At 37.4% G+C, this 22,931-nt stretch overlaps 1 protein-coding gene across 14 annotated transcripts in view; it reads left to right on the forward strand.

Moving 5' to 3' along the window:
• Positions 1–22,931, forward strand: part of ZNF280D (zinc finger protein 280D) — a 320,006-nt gene that overhangs the window by 207,276 nt on the left and 89,799 nt on the right. For all 14 annotated transcript variants that reach the window (XR_009264122.1, XM_058737626.1, XM_058737625.1 and 11 more), the window contains 2 exons: positions 6,502–6,672; positions 6,815–6,924. Coding sequence is in view for 13 of the 14 variants with exons in the window: in XM_058737626.1 (XP_058593609.1) it covers positions 6,502–6,672; positions 6,815–6,924 (281 nt within the window). In the remaining variant the exon portion in view is untranslated. The remainder of the gene's footprint in view (positions 1–6,501; positions 6,673–6,814; positions 6,925–22,931) is intronic.

Genomic DNA, 22,931 nt, shown 5'->3' on the forward strand with positions numbered 1-22,931 from the left:
GCAGTCTTTGTCTGGTTTTGCTATCAGGGTAATGCTGGCATCATAGAATAAATTTGGAAGTTTTCCTTTTGTTTCTGTTTTTTGGAATAATTTGAGAAGAATAGGTATTAACTCTTCTTTATATGTTTGGTAAAATTCCCCTGTGAAGGCATCTGGCCCTGGACTTTGTTGGGAAATTTTGGGTTGCTGATTCAATTTCTTTGCTAGTTATTGGTCTGTTTAAGTTTTCTATTTCTTCTTCTGTTTTGGTAGTTTATATGTTTCTAGGAATTTATCCATTTCTTCCATGTTGTTTTCTGGCATATAGTTTTTCATAATATTTTCTTATAATTGTTTGTATTTCTGTGGTATTGGTTGTTATTTCTCCTTTCTTGTTTGTGATTTTATTTATTTGAGTCTTTTTTCTTTGATAAGTCTGACTAGAGGTTTATCAATTTCATTGATTTTTTTTTTTTTTTTCAGTGAACCAGGTACTGGTTTCATTGATCTGTTCTAATATTTTTTTTAGTTTCTTTATCATTTATTTCTGCTCTGATGATTATTTCTCTTCTGCTGGCTTTTGGTTTCGTTTGTTGTTCTTTTTCTAGCTCCTTTAGGTATAAGGTTAGGTTGTTTATTTGAGACTTTTCTTGCTTCTTAAGGTAGGCCAGACTTCCCTCTTTTTTAAACTAAGTTTATTTTTTTTTAATGTCTTTTTTTTGGGGGAGGGGATGTGGGGGAAGAGAGATAATTCCAAGCAGGCTCTGCACTGTTAGTGCAGAGTCTGGTGTAGGGTTCAATCTCAAGAACTGTGAGTATGACCTGAGCTGAATTTAGAATTGGATGCTTAACTGACTGAGCCACCCAGGAGCCAGTGTAAACTTCCCTCTTATGACCAGTTTTGGTACATTCCAGAGGTTTTAGACCATTGTGTTTTCATTTTCATTTGTTCGCTTGTATTTTTTGTATTTGCTTTTGGATTTCCTCGTTGACCCATTCGTTGTTCAGTGGCATGTATTTGATGTCTTCCCAAATTTTTTTTTGTAGTTCACCTTAAGTTTCATAGCATTGTAATCAGAATATACGCCTGATATGATCTCAGTCTTTTTGTACTGGTTGAGGCCTGATTTGTGACCTAGTATGTGATTTGTTTTGGAGAATGTCCCTTGTACAGTTGAAAAGAATGTGTATTCTGCTTTAGGACGAAATGTTCTCAATATGTGTGTTAAGTCCATCTGGTTCAGTGTGACATTCAAAGCCCTTGTTTCCTTGTTGATTTTCTGCTTAGATGATCTGTCCATTGATGTAAGTGGGTGTTAAAAATCTCCTACAATTATCGTATTATTATTAGTTCCTTTATGTTATTAATTGTTTTATATATTTGGGTATCTCCATGTTGGGGTAATAAATATTTACAATTGTTAGATTTTCTTGTTGGATAGTCCCTTTTATTCTGTTGTGCCCTTCTTCATCTCATGTTATAGCCTGTGTTTTAAAACCAAATTTGTTTGATATAAGTATTGCTCTTCTGGCTTTCTTTTGATGTTCTTTTGCATGATAAATATTTCTCCATCCTTTCACTTTCAAACTACCAGTGTCTGGGTCTAAAATGAGTTTCTTTTAGGCAGTATTTAGTAGGGTCTTGCTATTATTTATTTATTAAAAAAATTTTTTTTTAAATGTTTACTTATTTTTTGAGAGACAGACAGCATGAGGGGGTAGGAGCAGACAGAGAGGGAGAGACAAAATCCGAAGCAGGCTCCATGCTACGAGCTGTCAGCACAGAGCCCAATGCGGGGTTCAAACTCATGAACTGTGAGATCATGACCTGAGCTAAAATCAGACGCTTAACCAACTGAGCCACACAGGAACCCCTATTTATTATTTTTTTAATAAACATTTTTAAATGTTTATTTTTGAGAGAGAGCACAAGATGGGGAGGGGCCAAGAGGGAGGGGGACAGAAGATTTGAAGCAGGCTTTACACTGACAGCAGAGAGCTCGATTTGGGGCTTGAAATCACAAATTGTGAGAACATGACCTGAGCCAAAGTTGGACACTTAATTGACTAAGCCACCCAGATGCCCCTATTTTTTAAAATGTTTTTATCATTTTAAAGATTGTACATGAGGGCGGAGAGGGGCAGAGGAAGAGAGAAAATATCTTACTCCACATTCAGTGTGGAGCCTAATGCAGGGCTCAATCCCCTGACCCTGGATGACCTGTGCTGAAATCAAGAGTTGGACATTCAACTGACTGAGCCACCCAGGCACCCCAGTACCTTTTTTTTTTTTTTACCCATTCTGACACCCTATGTCTTTTGTTTGTGGAGTATTTAGTCCATTTACATTTAGAGTAATTATTAATAGGTATATATTTAGTAGCAGTGTATTACTTGTTTTGTCATTGTTTATGGAGATTTTCTCTGTTCCTTCCTTGTCTTTGTCACTTTTAGTCTTTCTTTTCCACTTGAAAAGTCCCTTTTTAATATTTTTTGCAGGGCTGTTTTAGTGGTCACGAACTCCTTTAGTTTTTATTTGTCTGGGAAACTCTTTATCTCTCCTATTCTGAATGATAGATTTGCTGGGTAAAGTGTTCTTGGCTGCGGATTTTTCCCATTTAGCACTTTGAATATATCATGCCACTCCCTTTTGGCTTGTCAAGTTTCTATGGAGAGATGTGAAGCTAGACTTATGGATCTTCCCTTGTAAGGTAGGGACTTTTTGTGTTGCTGCTTTTAGGATTTTTTTTTTTTTTGGCTATATTTTACAAATTTGATTACAATATGTCTTGATGTTGACCTGCTTTTATTGATTTTGATGGTAGTTCTTTGTGCTTCCTGGATCTGGATGTCTCTTTCCTTCCCCAGATAAGGGAAGTTTTCAGCTGTTATTTTCTCAAATAAATTTTCTCCCCCCTTTTCTCTCTCCTTCTGGGATTCCTATAATATGAATGTTATGATGTTTGATGGAGTCACTAAGTTCCTAAGTCTATTCTCATGTTCCATAATTCTTTCTTTCTGTCTTTCGTACAGCTTCATTATTTTCTATTATTTTATCTTCTGTATCACTTATTTGTTCCTCTGCTTCTTCCATCCATGTGTTCTCTGCATCCAGTTTGTTTCAGTTTGTTTTCAGATTGCATTTATCATTTCTGACTGATTGTTTTTTAACAGTTTTATCTCAGGTAAGGGTCTCCCTTTTTTCAAGCTCAGCAAGTATTGTATGATTGTTGCTTTAAATTTTCTATCAGGGATATTATATCTATTTTGACTGAATTTCTGGCCATGACTTTTTGTTGTTTCATTTGGGATTAAATCCTCTGTTGTGGCATTTTATCTAGGTCTCTGTCTTCTGTGTGTTAGAAAAGCCTGTTATATTTCCTGTTTCTGAGACTAATGGCTTTATGAAGAAGAGGTCATATAGTGTTCAGAGCTTGGCGCCTCAGGGAGTGTCTCTGGTGTGTGTTGTGTGCACTTCACTGCTGTGTTTTGGCTAGTATGTCCTTTAGGCCAATCATCTTCAGAGGTTCTGTTTGCTTGCAGTGAGCATTGTTTGGACCTGGAACAGAGTTTGGTGAGTTTTAACTACTTCCTCTAGAACTGAAGCCTTGCAGAACTGTCTGGCCAGGGGACGTGATGTTTGCGGGGTTTCTGCTGGTCTTTCTGGTAAACGGCCGACTGCACTGGTACTGAAGCATGCTTGCCCAAGAAGGGAAGTCCCACCAGAGTGCTGGGGGGCGGTGCAGGGCATGGTGTAAGCAGGTTAGGCAGTCAGTGTAGGCAGGCACTATGCTGTTTACTGCAGGTGGTTTATGCTGACACTTGGGGAGAGAAATGGTGCCAGCGTGCTCCCTTGTCCCCAGAGAGGGGTCTCCGTGCTTGCTCCTATCAGGGAAGCACTCTCAAAAGAGCAGGTAGTTTCCCTTCTTGTGTCCCAGGAATCTTTCAGATTGCCATTTTCATGCTATCTGTCCCTGGGTTGCTTGTCTGCCAGGAGCAGTGCAGTGTACTTAGGGCTCTAGCCCAGCCAACCCTTCTGACTTCTAAAACTCCAAACTTTAGGGATGTGGTGTGGGCATGGCCTGTGCTGGCCTTCTGGCAAAAGGTCTTGTTGCCCTGGGACTGATGTGGGTTTGACCAAGAACGGCAGTTGCCAGAGGCCAAGGTGCACAGGGTAGGCAGCCATTGTTGGGTCCAAGCTTCCCTTGGCAGGTGGCTCTGTGCCTATGCTGAGGGGCAGGGTAGGGAAATAGCGCTCCCAGCTCTTTTGGCCCGTGAGAGGTGCCTCTCCAAATGCTACCTCTCTCAGATGCGCCCCACAAGTGAACAATTTCCCCACTGTGTGCCTTGGGCATTCCTCAGATGTCACTGTCTTCCCCAGATTTGTTTGCCTGCCTTCTCGTCAAGCCTGCTGACCTTTAAAACTCCTGTCTTCAAGCTCTGCTGATTGCAAAAACTTAGGAAAATCCGCCTGTCTCCTTTTCCCGGCCAATGGCTTTGGGGAAGTGTTTTTGTGCATTCCCCTGTGTGTTCTTTTCTTTTTCTTTCTTTCTCCCTCCCCTCTCTTTCTCATCTCTCCACCACCAGAGCTCCCTCCCCTCTGCAGCACCTGCAGTCCATTTCTCCCCCAAAGTGTCTGTGCTTCCTACCTACCTAGATGTGTGGCCTCTTCTCTCCCTCTAGTTGTGGTGTTTGTTCTGTCAGTCCTCAGGTCAATTTCTTGAGTATTCAGAATGATGCTATAGTTACCTAGTTGTGTTCAAGGGACAAGAGGAGCCTAGAGTCCTACTATGCTGCCATTTTAGTTCCTCACCCAAAAGTTAAATTACTTTTTAAAAAATTTCAAATATAATTAAATACAGTGTTATATTAGTTTCAGGGGTATAATATAATGATTCAAAAATTCTATATGTTACTCAGTACTCTTCATGATAAGTGTACTTTTAATCCTCTTCACCTATTTCACCCATTTCCCATCCACCTGCCTGCTGGCTACTACCAGTTTGTTCTTTATATTTAAGAGTCTGGGTTATTTCTTTCTCTCCTTTTTTTCTTTATGCATTTGTTTTGTTTCTTAAATTACACATATGAATAAAATCATATGGTGTTTGTCTTTCTCTGACTGAGTTACTTCACTATAGCATTGTACCCTCTAGGTCCATCTCTGTTGTTGCAAAAGTTCAGATTTCATTCTTTTTTATGGCTAATATTCCATTGTGTATATATATATATATATATATATATATATATATATATATATACATCACATTTTCTTTATCCATTCATCTGTGGATGGATGCTTGGGTTTCTTTTATATTTTGGTTATTGTAAATAATGCTGCAATAAACATACATCTTTTTGAATTTATGTTTTTGTATTCTTTGAGTAAATACCCAGTAGTGGAATTACTGGATAATACAGTAATTATATTTTTAGTTTTTTGAGGAACCTTTACACTGTTTTCCAAAGTGGCTGCACTGGCTTGCATTCCTACCAATGCATGAGGGTTCCTTTTCTTCCACATCCTCATCAACACTTGTTATTTCTTGTCTTTTTGATTTTAGCCATTCTGACAGGTGTGAGATGATTTCTCATTGTGGTTTTGATTTGCATTTCACTGATGATTAGTGTTGGTGAACATCTTTTCATGCGTCTGTTGGTCATCTGTATGTCTGCTTTGGAGAAATGTCTGTTCATCTCTTCTGCCCATTTTTAATTGTGTTATTTTTTTTTTTGCTGTTGAGTTGTATAAGTTATTTGTAAATTTTGGACATTAACTCCCTATTGGATGTATCATTTGAAAATATCTTTTCCCATTCTGTAGATTGCCTCTTTGTTTTTTTGATGGTTTCCTTTGCTGTGCAAAAGTCTTTAATTTTGGTGTAGTCTCAGTAGTTTAATTTTGCTCTTGTTTGCCTTGCCAGAGGAGACCTATCTAGAAAAATATTTCTATGGCAGATTTCAAAGAGATTATTGCCCATGTTTTCTTGTAGAAATTTTATGGTTTCAGATCTTTCATTTAGGTCTTTATTCCATTTTGAGTTTATTTTTGTGTATGGTGTAATAAAGTAATCCAGTTTCATTCTGCATGTTAACTGTCCAGTTTTCCCAACATCATTTGTTGAAGAGACTTTTTCAAACCATTGTATATTCTTGCCTTCTTTGTTGTAGATTCATTGACTGTATAATTGTGGGTTTATTTGTGGGCTCTCTGTTTTGTTGTACTGATCTGTGTGTCTGTTTTTGTGCCAGTACCATACTGTTTTATTACTACAGCTTTGTAGTATATCTTAAAATCTGGGATTGTGATGCCTCCAGTTTTGTTCTTCTTTTTCAAGATTTCCATTTGGTACACCCCTGACTTTTCATCACATAAATTTTTATCATTATTTATTGTCATTTGAATGATAGGATCACTCAATTGTATTACATTTAATTTAGCTCCAAAGTAATTTTATTTAGTTGTAGGAAACATGCTACAGTGTTTAAAAATACTTTTCCCACTTATTTAACTCATTGTAGGTATGAATGAAAGTTCGTTTTTATCAAAACGTCCTTCTACTTCTGAAGTAAACAGCGTTAATCCAAAAAAACCTAAGCCCAGTGATGGTGTTTCTGGAATAAATTCTTCAGCTGTATTTCCTTCAGTTAAGTCTCTTTCAGTGACATCTCCCCAGGCTACATCATCAAAAGGTAAATGTGAAATGTGGCTTATAAAAAGGAAATTATAGTATTTATATATAAATTTTAGAAATCGTAAATTTCCTGACTATTTTTAGTGGTTAAAGTTATAAAAGATGAATTTTGAATTACATATGTTTTGAATTTATTTTAGGTACAAATACCTCATCAAATCAATCTAAAAATGGAACACCTTTTCCAAGAGCTTGTCCAAAGTGCAATATTCATTTTAATCTTTTGGATCCTTTGAAAAATCACATGAAGGTAAAACTTTTTCAAAATTTAATTTTAAAAAGGTTTGCAAATCCCTAAAATATTGATTTATAGTAAATAATGCTTTGTCCAGATATTTAATGAAAAAAATCTTGTCATAGTGGTATTTCCATATAACTTTGGCAAAGATTTATATTCATAATGATTATCTTCATATAAGATTTTTAAATTTCCTCTGAATCATCAAATTTTTTTTTTAATTTTTTATTTTTTATTTTTTTTTTTAACGTTTTTTATTTATTTTTGAGACAGAGAGAGACAGAGCATGAACGGGGGAGGAGCAGAGAGAGAGGGAGACACAGAATCGGAAGCAGGCTCCAGGCTCTGAGCCATCAGCCCAGAGCCCGACGCGGGGCTCGAACTCACGGAGCGCGAGATCTTGACCTGAGCTGAAGTCGGCTGCTTAACCGACTGAGCCACCCAGGCGCCCCTTTTTTAACGTTTATTTATTTTTGAGACAGAGAGAGACAGAGCATGAACGGGGGAGGGTCAGAGAGAGGGAGACACAGAATCCGAAGCAGGCTCCAGGCTCTGAGCTGTCAGCACAGAGCCCGACGGGGGGCTCGAACCCACGGAGTGCAAGATCATGACCTGAGCCGAAGTCGGCCGCTTAACTGACTGAGCCACCCAGGCGCCCCTGAATCATCAAATTTTAAGAATTAAGTTTATATACATTATAATGTATGCTTATTATATTCTCATTTTAAATGAAAGTAAATTATTAATCAAAATATTTAGTAGATTTGGAATAATTCAAACTTTTAAAAAAAGGCATTTTTATAGTTTCTTTAATTATTATGTTTTTGGGTTCATAGTAACATGTGCATGACACATTACACGATGAAAATCTGAATTTTACATTTAATTTTCAACGCTCAGACTTAAACCCCAAATGATGGAGCATTTCATCTGAAATAATTATATTCAGAATATAGTTTGTGTAATTGTCCTAAATTAATTCAGGCTTTTTATTGGAATAGGAAGCTCTTGAGATTAAATTTTAAGAATTTTTCAAAGTACAAATGAAATATGAGGTGTAGGTAACATTTCACTTGAAATATTTTAGTGTATATTACAGTATCCTCCTTTGGTGTGAGGAAAGATATCCTGCATTCTCTTTGCATGTCCTGTAGAAATGGCAGGAAGGGAGAAAGAGAAAGAAAAAAGTCCATGTAGATTATATGAAGAAAGAAAGGAAGGAGAAAGGTACAGTTGTAAAGAAATAGGTAAGGAAAGTTCTTGTTCACAATTTCAGAGATTGACAAACTTCTATTAAGATAAAACATTTTATTAAAAAGGTAGAAAAAATAAGGGAACTTTTTTAGAATTTCAAGTATGTCTTTTTATTCGGTTACAAAACAGCATTTGGTCTGTCACTACTTCCAGCAACCAGAATGTAGTCCCTGATAATTGCACTCTGTGCTTTCTTCTTACATAAGAATTAACCTGTACAGGTGCTTTCACTTTTTTTTTTTTTTTTAATCTGTGTAATGCTTTGATGAGATACTTGATGTATTTTATGTTTGCATTTTAGATGGAAAGAAAAAGCTACATTCTTTGTCTTTAATTATTTGAGTAAGGAATACAGTGATATTATTCAAGATAAAAAAGTTTCCAAAGACATATAAGTGAAAAATCCTAACTGTGTCTCTTATTTAACTGGTTCTCAGAATGACTCTCAAAGAAAATAATTTTTATTAGTTGGTTTTTGTATTTTTCCTAATTTCCTTTCTACATATACAGTTAACACAAATGTTCTTATTTTCTTTCTGTTTTGTATATAAATTGTAGCATATTGTGTATATCCTTCTGTATCTGGTAAAATTGGCAGCTATTTTCCAAAATGTAGCTTTACATCCAATATGTGTATTATTGCATTGTTTTTGATTACTCATATTAGAAACAACCAAAATTTCATATAATATTCATATAATAGAACACTATGCAACCTTTTAAAAAGAATGGAATGTCTGTAATGGATAATGATATGGGATGATCTCGAAGACGTATTAGTGAACTAAGTTAAATATATAATATAAACAGCTGATTATGTGTGTTTATATCATAAAGAAATGTGACAGAATAGTCACCAACTCTAGGACAGGGAAGTTTAAAACTTAGACTTTTTGTATCCTAACTTATGCATTTTATATATCAGTTGAAGTTTTAGTATTACAACAATGAGTTCCATTTTGAAAAAATGTGATTTTTAGATTCTTTGTGAATTAATGTTTGCTATTATAGATAAGTAGATGACTGCACTACAGAAATAATGTTTTCTCTTTCAGTAAAGAATATCTAAAACATAAGGCAAATATCCTACAGTATTAAGAACAATTTGTGTACCTGAGACCATGTGCCAGACTACTAAACTTTAAATACTGTATTTCATTTAATCTTTAGAAAATTCTTGCAGGGGCACCTGGGTAGGTCACTCTCTTGAGCATCTGACTCTTAATTTTGGCTCAAGTCATGATCCCAGGGTCATGGGATTGAGCCCTGCTTCGGGTTTCATGCTGGTAATGGAGCCTGCTTAAGAATCTCTCTCCCTCTCTATCTCTCTTTCTTTCTCTCTGCCCTGCTTGTAGGTTCTTTCTAAAATATATATTAAAATCTTAAAAAAAAAAAAAAAAAGAAAAAAATTCTTGGAGATGAACATTTTTCTCATTGTTTTATAGCCAGTTTATTTAAAGGCATAACTGGCGTTCAAACATTAATGGTAAAAGCCAAAATTCTCACAATTTTTTTTCCTTTTTGAGTGGATAGGTTATTTAATGTTACATGGAAACCTGAAAATAGGTATGCAGTTTTTCATAGGGTATGGAATTTGAAATTTATCAATCAAACATAGCTTATTAATTACATTATTTACTTTTCTGTATCTTTATTTTGTTGTATACTTCATCTTTTTTTTAAATCTACAACAAATTTATTATTATTTTTTTAATTTAAATCCAAGTTAGTTAACATATAGTATAATAATGGAGTAGAATTTAGTGATGGATTACTTACATATGACACCCAGTGCTCATTCCAACAAGTGCCCTCCTTAATGCCCATCACCCATTTAGCCCATCCTGTCCCCATCTCCCCTCTAACAGCCCTCAGTTTGTTCCCTGTATTTAAGTCTCCCCTGGTTTGCCTCCCTCTCTGTTTTTATCTTATTTTTCCTTCCTTTCCCCTATGTCCATCTGTTTTGTTTTTTTAAATTCCACATATAAGTGAAATCATGATATTTGTCTTTCTCTGACTGATTTCATTTTGCAAAATACATTCTAGTTCCATTCACATTGTTGCAAATGGCAAGATTTCATTCTCTTGGATTACTTAGTAATATTCCATTGTATATATATACCACATCTTCTTTATCCATTCATCAGTCATTGGACATTTGGGGTCTTTCCATAATTTGGATGTTGTTGATAGTGCTGCTGTAAACATTGGGGTGCATATGCCCCTTCGAATCAGCATTTTTGTATTTTTTGTATAAATACATAGTAGTGTAATTGCTAGCCATAGGATAGCTCTATTTTTAATTTTTTGAGGAACCTCTGTACTGTTCTCCAGAGGGGCTGCACGAGTTTGCATTACAGTACAAAAGTGTTCCCCTTTCTCCACATTCTCGCCAACATCTTTGTTTCCTGAGTTGTTCATTTAGCCATTCTGACAGGTGTGGGGTGGTATCTCATTGTGGTTTTGATTTGTATTTCCCTGATGATGAGTAATGTTGAGCGTCTTTTCATGAGTCTGTTTGCCATCTGGATGTCTTTGGAAAAGTGTCCATTCTTCACTGGATTATTTATTTTTTGGGTGTTGAGTTTGAGAAATTCTTTATGCATTTTTGATACTAACCCTTTATAAGAGATGTCACTTGCAAATATCTTCTCCCATTATGTTGGTTGCCTTTGAGTTTTGTTGATTGTTTACTTAGCTGTGCAGAAGCTTTTTATCTTGATGAGGTCCCAATAGTTCATTTTTGCTTTTGTTTCCCTTGCCTCTGGAGACATGTCTAGTAAGAAGTTGCTGCAGTTGAGATCAGAGGTTTTTGCCTGGTTTCTCCTCTAGGGTTTTGACGGCTTCCTGTCTTACATTTAGGTCTTTCATCCATATTGAGTTAATTTTTGTGTATGGTGGAAGAAAGTGGTCCAGATTTATTCTTCTGCATGTCGCTGTCCAGTTTTCCCAACACCATTTGCTGAAGAGACTGTCTTTTTTCCGTTGGGTATTCTTTCTTGCTTTGTCAAAGATTAGTTGGCCATGTATTTGTGGGTCCATTTCCGTGTTTTCTGTTCTGTTCTATTGATCTATGTGTCTCTTTTTGTGCCAGTACCATACTATCTTGATGATTGTAGCTTTGTAATGTAGCTTGAAGTTCAGAATTGGGATGCCTCCAGCTTTGGTTTTCTTTTTCAACATTACTTTGGCTCTTTGGGGACTTTTCTAGTTCTGTACAAATTTGTAATTATTTGCTCTAGCTCTGTGAAGAATGCTGGTATTTTGATAGGGATTGCATTGAATGTGTAGATTGCTTTGGGTAGTATTGACATTTTAACAATATTTTTTCTTCCAGTCCATGAGAATGGAATATTTTTCCATTTCTTTGTGTCTTCTTCAATTTCTTTCCTAAGTTTTCCATAGCTTTCTGTTTGTAGATCTTTTACCTTTTTGGTTAGGTTTATTCCTAGGTATCTTATGGTTTTTGGTGCAATTATCAATGGCATAGATTCCTTGATTTCTTTTTCTGTTGCTTCATTATTGGTGTATAGAAATGTAACTGATTTCTGTATGTTAATTTTATATCCTACAGCTTTGCTGAATTCATGTATCACTTCTATAAGTTTTTTGGTGGAATCTTTGAGGTTTTCCACGTAGAATATCATGTCATCTGTGAAAAGTGAAAGTTTGACTTCTTTGCCAATTTGGATGACTTTTTTTTCTTTTTGTTATCTGATTACTGAGGCTAGTACTTTCAGTACTGTGATAAACAACAGTTGTGAGAGCAGACATCGCTCTTGTGTTCTTGACCTTAGGGGAAAAGCTCTCAGTTTTTCCTCAGTGAGGATGATAGTAGCTATGGGTCTTTCGTGTATGGATGGCCTTTATGATGTTGAGGGATGTTCCCTCCATCCCTACTTTCTTGAGAGTTTTTATCAAGAGAGGATGCTATATTTTGTCACATGCTTTTTCTGTGTCTATTGAGGGAATCATATGGTTCTTATCCTTTCTTTCATTAATGTGATATATCACATAGATTGATTTGTGGATATTGAACCACTCCTGCAGCCCAGGAATAATCCCACTTGCTTATGGTGAGTAATTCTTTCAATGTATTGTTGCATTTGGTTTGCTAGTATCTTGTTGAGAATTTTTGCATCCATGTTCATCAGGGAAATTGGTCTGTAATTCTCCTTTTTAGTGGAGTCTTTGGTCTTAGAATTAAAGAAATGCTGACCTCACAGAATGAGTTTGGAAGTTTTCCTTCCATTTTATTTTTTGGAACAGCTTCAAATGAATAGGTGTTAACTCTTCTTAAATGTTGATAGAATTGCCCCAGGAAGCCATCTGACACTGGACTTTTGTTTGTTGGGAGATTTTTTATTACAGATTCAATTTCTGTACTGGCTGTGGGTCTGTGCAAATGCTCTACTTCCTGTTTCAGTTTTGTTAGTTTATAATTACTGATTCAATTTCTTCAGTGGTTATGGGTCTGTTCAAATTTTCTACTTTTACCTGTTTCAGTTTTGGTAATTTATATGCTTGTAGGAATTTATCCATTTCTTCCAGATTGCCCAATTTGTTTGCATATAATTGTCCATAATATTCTCTTATTATTGTTGGTATTTTTATGGTGTTTGTTGTGAAATCTCCTCTCATTTGTGATTCTATTTATTTGGGTCCTTTCCTTTTTCTTTTTGATAAATCGAGGAGTTTATCAATTTTGTTAATTTTTTCAAAGAACTAGCTTAGTTTTATTAATATGTTCTATTTTTTTGATTTAGAAATCATTGATTTCCACTCTAATCTTTATTTCCCTTCTTCTGCTGGTTTTGTACATTATTTGCGGTGCTTTTTCCAGCTCCTTTAGGTGAATGGTTAGGTTGTGTATTTGAGACATTGCTTCCTTCTTACAGCAAGGCCTGGATTGGGATATACTTCCCTTTTATGACTGCCTTTGCTGCGTCTGAAAAGTTTTGGACTGTCATGTTTTCATTTTCGTTGGCTTCCATGTACTTTTTTATTTCCTCTTTAATTTCTTTGTTTACGGATGTTCTTTAATCTCCAAGTATTTGTGGTCTTTCCAAATTTTTTCTTGTGGCTGATTTCAGGTTTCATAGCATTGTGGTCTGAAAATATGCATGGAATGATGTTGATCTTTTTGTGCTTTTTGAGGGATGTTTTGTGACCCAGTGTGTGATCTGTTCTGGAGAATGTTCCATGTGCACTCAAGAAGAATGTGTATTCTGTTGCTTTAGGATGAAATGTTCTCAGCATATCTGTTGAGTCCATCCAGTTCAGTGTGTCATTCAAAGCCATTGTTTCCTTGCTAATTTTCTGCTAAGATGATCTGTGTGTTGTTGTAAGTGGGGTGTTAAAGTCCGCCTATTCGCCTGGGTGGCTCAGTCGGTTAAGCGTCCGACTTCAGCTCAGGTCATGATCTCGTGGTCCGTGAGTTCGAGCTGCGCGTCGGGCTCTGTGCTGACCGCTCAGAGCCTGGAGCCTGTTTCCGATTCTGTGTCTCCCTCTCTCTCTGACCCTCCCCCATTCATGCTCTGTCTCTCTCTGTCTCAAAAATAAACGTTAAAAAAAAAGTTTAAAAAAAAAAAAGTCCGCCTACTATTATGGTATTATTATCAATGAGTTTCTTTATGTTTGTGATTATTTGACTTGTGTATTTGGATGATTCTAAGTTGGTGGTATAAATATTTACAATTGTTAGATCTTGGTGGATAACCTCCTTAATTATGATATAAGGCCCTTCTTCATCTATTGTTATGGTCTTTATTTTAAAATCTAATATGTCTGATATAAGTATTGCTACTCAGGCTTTATTTTGACATCCATTAGCATGATAGTTGGTTCTCCATCCCCTTTCAGTGTGCAGTTGTCTTTTTTTTTTTTTTTTAATTTTTTAAAGTTTATTTATTTATTTTGAGGGAGAAAGAACATGAATGGGGAAGGGGCAGAGAGAGAGGGAAATGGAGATTCCCAGGCAGGCTCTGCACTGTCAGCGCAGAGCACAATACGGAGCTTGAACTCACAAATGCGAGATCATGACCTGAGCTGAAACCAAGAGTCAGATGCTTAACTGTCTGAGCCACCCAGGCGCCCCAAACCGCAGATGTCTTTAGGTCTAAAATGAGTATTTTGTAGTCAGCATATAGATGGGCATTGTTTTTTTTTTATCCGTTTTGATACCCTGTGTCTTTTGATTAGAGCATTTAGTCCATTTACATTCAGAGTTGATTATTGAAAGAAATGAATTTAATGCCATTGTATTGCTATGGAGTTGGTATTTCTGGTAATGTTCTTGGGTCCTTTCTGGTCTTTTTTGCTTTTGGTCTTTTTTGTTTTGTTTTGTTTTTTTCTCCATTCAGAGTCCCCCTTAAAATTTATTGCAGGGCAGGTCTAGTAGTCACCACTCCTTTAGTTTTGTTTGTCTGGCAAACTCTAGCTCTCCTTTTATTCTGAATGACAGACTTGCTGGATAAAGAATTCTTGGCTGCATATTTTTTTGATTCTGCATGTTCAGTATATCCTGCTACTCCTTTCTGGCCTGCCAAGTTTCTGTGGGTAGATCTGCTGCAAACCTGATCTGTCTTCCCTTGTAGGTTAAGGACTTTTTTTTCCTTTGGTGCTTTCATGATTCTTTCCTTGTTTGTGTATCTTGTGAATTTGACTATGATATGTCTTGGTTATAGTTGGTTTTTGTTGATCTAATGGAAGTTCTCTGTGCTTCTTGGGTTTTGATGTCTGTGTCCTTCCCCAGATTAGGAAAGTTTTCAGCTATAATTTGCTCACGTAAACCTTCTGCCCCTTTTTTTTGTCTCTCTTCATCTTCTGGGACTCTTATGATATGAATGTTATTCCTCTTTAATAAACCACTGAGTTCTCTATGTCTTGTATTGTGATCTTTTGCCTTTTTTTTCCTTTTTTTATACTTTTTTATTTTCCATAGTTTTATCTTCTATATCACTGATTCACTGCTCTGTTTTGTTCATCCTTGCTGTCATGGCATCCGTTTGAGATTGCATCTCAGTTATAGCATTTTTAATTTCAGCCTGACTGGCTTTTAGTTCTTTTATCTCTGTAGAAAGGGATTCTCTGGTGTCTTCTATCCTTATTTCAACCCCAGCTAGTATTCTTATAATTGTGGTTTTATTTTTTATTTTTATTTTTATTTTTTTTTTTTTTCAACATTTTTTATTTATTTTTTGGGACAGAGAGAGACAGAGCATGAACGGGGGAGGGGCAGAGAGAGAGGGAGACACAGAATCGGAAACAGGCTCCAGGCTCCGAGCCATCAGCCCAGAGCCTGACGCGGGGCTCGAACTCACGGACCGCGAGATCGTGACCTGGCTGAAGTCGGACGCTTAACCGACTGCGCCACCCAGGCGCCCCATAATTGTGGTTTTAAATTCTAGTTCATCATGCCTGGGTGGCTCAGTTGGTTGAGCGTCCAACTTCGGCTCAGGTCATGATCTAACAGTTCATGAGTTTGAGCCCCATGTTAGGCTCTGTGCTAACAGCTCAGAGCCTGGAGCCTGCTTTAGATTCTGTGTCTCCCTTTCTCTGACCCTCCCTCACTTAACACTCTCTCTCTCTCTCTCTCTCTCTCAAACATTAAAAAAAATTTAAATTCTAGTTCAGATGTCTTACTTATATCTTTGTCAATTAAATTTCTGGCTGTCATCTGCTTTCTTTTGAGGGGAATTCTTCTGTCCTTTCATTTTGGAGGTAAAGAAAAAATTAATAAAATTAAAAATTAAAAATAAAAAAAGTCAAATAAAGGAAGTTAGAACCTAGGTGTGTTTAGTCTGCTTGTTTAGATAAGCTTGACAGAAAAGAGAAAAGAGAGAAATGAAAACATAACTTATAAAACAAATTTAAATATTAAAAAAGGGGCACTAGGGTGGCTCAGTCGGTTAAGTGTCTGACTTCAGCTCAGGTCATGATCTAATGGTCCACGAGTTCAAGCCCCGCGTTGCGCTCAGTGCTGACCACTCAGAGCCTGGATTCTGTTTCAGATTCTGTGTCTCCTTCTCTCTCTGCCCCTCCCCTGCTCATTCTCTCTCTCACTCTTTCTCTGTCTCTCTGTCTCAAAAATAAACATTAAAAATTTTTTTTAATTAAAAATTGAATAAAATAGTATAAAAGAGAATAAAGAAAATAAAGTAGAATAAAAAAATTTAAAAAATTTCCCTTTCTGTATCTAAGAAACAGAGAGAGAAAAAAGAAAATAACATAAAAACAGAAGCAAAGAAAATAAACAAACAAGCAAACCGAATGATATCCAAATGAAGTTATATCCATTTTTCCCTGGAACTGAAACTTTGCAGCACTGTAGTCTGTAGACTAAGCAGGTGGAAGTGATTTGTGCTGGTCCTCTGGGGGATGTGCCTGGAGTGTGCAGGTGGGCATGGCTTGGTGTAACAGCTCTGTTTTCTACTTGGTGGTACTGCTTAGCTCACTGGGGTTGTTCCACATGTGTGTGCATGTGCATGCGCATGCTTGCAGTGAAAATAGCTTCACCTGGCTCTCTAGTCTCTGGCGCAGGAATTTCATGCCCTCACACACAAGCAGTCAAGCAACCGTCCTTTGTCTCAGGCTTCCATATGCTCCATGCCTTTACTCTTTGTCCAAGCTGTCTGTCTTCCTGGTGTGGCCTCCAGAGATTTATCTCAGATGGGGCTGTGTTTCAAAACCCCACACTTCAGAGACCCCGGCATCTTGGATCCATGCTGATTCTCTGGGGTAGGGTATTGCTGGGCAGTGGCCAGGTTGTCCCAGAAAACATTCACGTGATCGCGGAGCAGCACTGTCTCAGAGTTTATGGTAAATCACAACACACAGCCAGTGCCAGGTTTTGCTCCACTCTGGGATCATTGTTAAAATATCAGTAAATGTGGCAGTTCTCCAGGGTCTGCTGAGAATCTTGTCCATAGGAAGGTTGTATGGTCTCTACCAAATGCAGTGCAAGCAGGAGAACCGCTTCTCCCCGTGAGAGACTTGGACCCCTCAAACTGTGCTGCCTGCTTTTGGGTATTTGCCCTACTTTTCCACCAGAGGACTGCCAGGCACTGAGCTCTGAAACTTCAGACTCTGTTCTCCACTGTGTATAAACTTCTGGCCGTATTAGAACCCTCTCCTTTCTCCCCATCAGTGATTTTGGACAACAAACGTCTTGTCCTGTCTCCTGTGAGTGTTTTTACTCTTTGTTTCTCTCCAGCTACTTTTGGGGTGTGTGCTTTTTTTGCATGCTCCCGATGTGCTGCAGTTTCCCCCTTTTTCTTAATCTCTTGGTCCTCTCTCTGCGAAAATGACTCCCTACCCTCCATGGCTCTGTGGGTTTTTTCCTCCCCCAATTCACTTCTATTCATTGCGTAACTGCCAAATTCTCTGGCTCAAATTATGCAGATTATTGTATTAATCCTTCGATCAATTTCCTAGGTGTTCAAAATGGTGTGATGCTGATCCAGCTGATGTCAGGGACTAGACAAGCTTAGGGTCCCCATACTACTTTGCCATCTTAACTCCATCCTGTTGTGTACTTTATCTTACATGGATGGAGAAATACCAAATGTCAATCTATATCTTTCATTACTGATATTTTCTGCCATATATTTCACTTCTAAGATTGTTAATATTATTTGCGATATGGATGATTCTCTCACAATTGTATTACAAACCCATCCTTTAGCATTTTTTAAATATAATTTATTGTCAACTTGGCTTCCATACAACACCCAGTGCTCATCCTAACAAGTGCCCTCCTCAATGCCCATCACATACTTTCTCCTCTCCCCCACTCCCCATCAACCCTCAGTTTGTTCTCTGTATTTAAGAGTCCCTTATGGTTTGCCTCCTTCCCTCTCTGTAACTTTTTTTCCCTCCCTTTCCCCTCCCCCTGGTCTTCTGTTAAGTTTCTCAAGATTCACATATGAGTGAAAACATATGATGTCTTTTTCTCTCACTGACTTATTTCACTTACCATAATACCTTTCATTTCCATCCACATTGCTGCAAATGGCAAGATTTCATTCTTTCTCATTGCCAAGTAGTATTCCATTGTGTATATAAACCATGTCATCTTTTTTTTTAATTAATTAAAAAAAATTTTTTTACATTTACTTATTTCTGAGAGACCGAGAAAGAGAGAGAGAGAGAGCGAGAGTGCGTGTGCGTGAGTGAGGGAGGGGCAGAGAGAGAGGGAGACACAGGATCCGAAACAGGCTCCAGGCTCTGAGCTGTCAGCACAGAGCCCAACGCAGGGCGCGAACTCATGAACCACGAGATCATGACCTGAGCTGAAGTCGGACACTCAACCGACTGAGCCACCCAGGCGCCCCTAAACCACATCTTCTTTATCCATTCATCAGTTGATGGACATTTAGGTTCTTTCCATAATTTGGCTATTGTTGAAAGTGCTGCTTTAAATATTAGGGAACATGTGCCCCTATGTATCAGCACTCCTGTATCCCTTGGGTACCCTCCTAGCAGTGCTCTTGCTGGGTCATAGGGTAGTTAGTTCTATTTTTAGTTTTTTGAGGAACTTATGTACTGTTTTCCAGAGCAGCTGCACCAGTTTGCATTCCCGTGAACGGTGCAAGAGGGTTCCCATTTCTCCACATCCTCTCTAGCATCTATAGTCTCCTGATTTGTTCATTTTAGCCACTCTGACTGGCGTGAAGTAATATCTCAGTGTGGTTTTGATTTGTATTTCCCTGATGAGGAGTGACATTGAGCATCTATTCATGTGCCTGTTGGCCATCTGGATGTCTTCTTTAGAGAAGTGTCTATTCATGTTTTCTGCCCATTTCTTCACTGGATTATTTGTTTTTCAGGTGTAGAGTTTGGTGAGGTCTGTATAGATTTTGGATACTAGCCCTTTGTCCGAATGTCATTTGCAAAACCTTTTCCCATTCCATTGGTTGCCTTTTAGTTTTGTTGGTTGTTTCCTTTGCTGTGCAGAAGCTTTTTATCTTGATGAGGTCCCAGTAGTTCATGCTTCCTTTTAATTCCCTTGTCTTTGGAGATGTATCAAGTAAGAAATTGCTGCGGCTGAGGTCAGAGAAGTTTTTTCCTGCTTTCTCCTCTAGGGTTTGAATGGTTTCCTGTCTCACATTGAGGTCCTTTATCCCTTTTGAGTTTATTTTTGTGAATGGTGTAAGAAAGTGGTCTAGTTCATCCTTCTGCATGTTGCTGTCCAGTTCTCCCAGCACCATTCATTAAAGAGACTGTCTTTTTTCCATTGGATATTCTTTCCTGCTTTGTCAAAGACTAGTTGGCCATCCTTTTGTGGGTCTAGTTCTGGGGTTGCTATTCTATTCCATTGGTCTATGTGTCTGTTTTTGTGCCAATACCATGCTGTCTTGATGATGACAGCTTTGTAGTAGAGGCTAAAGTCTGGGATTGTGATGCTTCCCGCTTTGGTCTTCTTCAAACTTACTTTGGCTATTCGAGGTCTTGTTGTTCCATACAAATTTTTGGATTGCTTGTTCTAGCTTTGAGAAGAATGCTGGTGCAATTTTGATTGGGATTGCATTGAATGTGTAGATTGCTTTGGGTAGTATTGACGTTTTAACAATATTTATTCTTCCAATCCATGAGCACAGAATGTTTTTCCATTTCTTTGTATCTTCTTCAGTTTCCTTCATAAACTTTCTATAGTTTTAAGCATACAGATCTTGTACATCTTTGGTTAGGTTTATTCCTAGGTATTTTATGCTTCTTGGTGCTATTGTGAATGGGATCAGTTTCTTTATTTGTCTTTCTGTGGCTTCATTGTTAGTGTATAAGAATGCAACTGATTTCTGTACATTGATTTTGTATCCTGCGACTTTGCTGAATTCATGTATCAGTTCTAGCAGACTTTTGGTGGAGTCTATTGGGTTTTCCATGTATAATATCATGTCATCTGCAAAAAGTGAAAGCTTGACTTCATCTTTGCCAATTTTGATGCCTTTGATTTCTTTTTGTTGTCTGATTGCTGATGCTAGCACTTCCAACACTGTGCTAAACAACAGTGGTGAGAGTGGACATCCCTGTCGTTTTCCTGATCTCAGGAGGAAAACTCAGTTTTTCCCCATTGAGGATGATAGTAACTGTGGGCTTTTCATACATGGCTTATGATGTTTAAGTATGTTTCTTCTGTTCCGACTTTCTCGAGGGTTTTTATCAAGAAAGGATGCTGCATTTTGTCAAATGCTTTTTCTGCATCGATTGACAGGATCATATGGTTCTTATCTTTTCTTTTATTAATGTGATGTATCACATTGATTGATTTGCAAATGTTGAACCAGCCCTGCAGCCCAGGAATAAATCCCACTTGATCATGGTGAATAATTCTTTTTATATGCTATTGAATTCGATTTGCTAGTATCTTGTTGAGAATTTTTGCATCCATATTCATCAGGGATATTGGCCTGTAGTTCTCTTTTTTTGCTGGGTCTCTGTCTGGTTTGGAAATCAAAGTAATACTGGCTTCGTAGAATGAGTCTGGAAGTTTTCCTTCCCTTTCTATTTTTGAAACAGCTTGAGAAGGATAGGTATTATCTCTGCTTTAAGTGTCTGGTAGAATTCCCCAGGGAAGCCATCTGGTCCTGGACTCTTATTTGTTGGGAGATTTATGATAACTGATTCAGCTTCTTCGCTAGTTATGGGTCTGTTCAAATTTTCTATTTCTTCCCATTTGAGTTTTGGAAGTGTGTGGGTGTTTAGGAATTTGTCCATTTCTTCCAGGTTGTCCAGTTTGTTGGCATATAATTTTTCATAGTATTCTCTGGTAATTTCTTGTATTCTTGAGGGATTTGGTTGTAATAAATCCATTTTCATTCATGATTTTATCTAATTGGGTCCTGTCTCTTTTCTTTTTGAGAAGCCTGGCTAGAGGTTTATCAGTTTTGTGTATTTTTTCAAAAAAACAGCTCTTAGTTTCATTGATCTATTCTACTGTGATTTTGGATTCTATATTGTTTATTTCTGCTCTGATCTTTATTATTTCTCTCCTTCTGCTAGGTTTGGGTTTTTTTTTTTTTTGCTGTTCTGTGTCTAGTTCCTTTAGGTGTGCTGTTAGATTTTTTATTTGGGATTTTTCTTGTTTCTTGAGATAGGCCTGGATTGCAATGTATTTTCCTCTTAGGACTGGCTTTGCTGCATCCCAAAGGGTTTGGATTGTTGTGTTTTCCTTTTCGTTTGTTACTATATAGTTTTTAAATTATTCTTTTATTGCCTGGTTGACCCATTTGGTCTTTAGTAGGATGTTCTTTAACCTCCGTGTATTTAGAGGTTTTCCAAACTTGTTCCTGTGGTTGATTTCAAGTTTTGTAGCATTGTGATCTGAAAGTGTGCGTGATATGATCTCAATTCTTTTATATTTATTGATGGCTCTTTTGTGACCTAGTATGTGATCTACCTTGGAGAATGTTCCATGTGCACTCAAGAAGAAGGTATATTCTGTTGCTTTAGGATGTCGAGTTCTAAATATATCTGTCAAGTGTATCTGCATCCAGTGTATCTCTCAGGGCCATTGTTTCTTTACTGATTTTCTGTCTAGATGATCTGTCCATTGTTGTAAGTGGAATATTAAAGTCCCCTGCAATGACCACATTCTTACCAATAAGATTGCTTATGTTTGTGATTCATTGTTGTTTATGTATTTGGGTGCTTTTGAATTTGGTGCATAGACATTTATAATTGTTAGCTCTTCCTAATGGATAGACCCTGTAATTATTCTATAATGTCCTTCTCCATCTCTTGTTACAGTCTTTAAAGTCTAGTTTGTCTGATATAAGTATGGCTACTCAAGCTTTCTTTTGACTTCCAGTTGCATGATAGGTAGTTCTCCATCCCCTTACTTTCAATCTGAAGGTGCCCTCTGGTCTAAAATGGGCCTCTTGTAGACAGTAAATAGATGGGCCTTGTTTTTGTATCCATTCTGATATCCTTTGTCTGTTGATTGGAGCATTTAGTCCATTTACATTCAGTGTTACTATTGAAAGATATGGGTTTAGAGTCATCGTGTTTTCTGTAGGTTTCATGCTTGTAGTGATGTCTCTGGTAGTTTGTGGTCCTTGCAACATTTCATTCACAGAGTCCCCTTTAGGGTCTCTTATAGGGCTGGTATGGTGGTGATGAATTCCTTCAGTTTTTGTTTGTTTGGGAAACCCTTTATCTCTCCTATTCTGAATGGCAGTCTTGCTGGATAAAGGATTCTTGGCTGCAGATTTTTCCTGTTCACCACATTGAAGATTTCCTGCCATTCCTTTCTGGCCTTCCAAGTTTCAGTAGCTAGGTCTGCTACTACCCTTATGTGTCTATCTGTATATGTTAAGGCCCAGTTATCCCTAGCTGCTTTCAGAATTCTCTCTTTATCCTTGTATTTTGCCAGTTTCACACTGATATGTGGTGCAGAAGATCCATTCATGTTACCTCTGAAGTGAGTTCTCTGTTCCTCTTGGATTTCAGTGTCTGTTTCCTTCCCCAGATTGGGGAAGTTCTTAGGTATGATTTGTTCAAGTATACCTTCAGTCTCTTTCCCTCTCTCTTCTTCTTCTGGAATTCCTATGATATGGATATTGTTCTGTTTGATTGAATTGCTTAGTTCTCAATTTGTCTAAATCCCCTGGATTTTTTTCTCTTTTTCTTAGCTTCCTTTTTTCCATAATTTTATCTTCTAATTCACCTATTCTCCCCTCTGCCTCTTCAGTCCTTGTTATGGCTGCCTCCATTTTATTTTGTACCTCATTTATAGCATTTTTAAAATTCATCATGAATATTTT

Source organism: Neofelis nebulosa, chromosome 7, assembly GCF_028018385.1.
Source record: "Neofelis nebulosa isolate mNeoNeb1 chromosome 7, mNeoNeb1.pri, whole genome shotgun sequence".
Taxonomy (NCBI): Eukaryota; Metazoa; Chordata; class Mammalia; order Carnivora; family Felidae; genus Neofelis; species Neofelis nebulosa.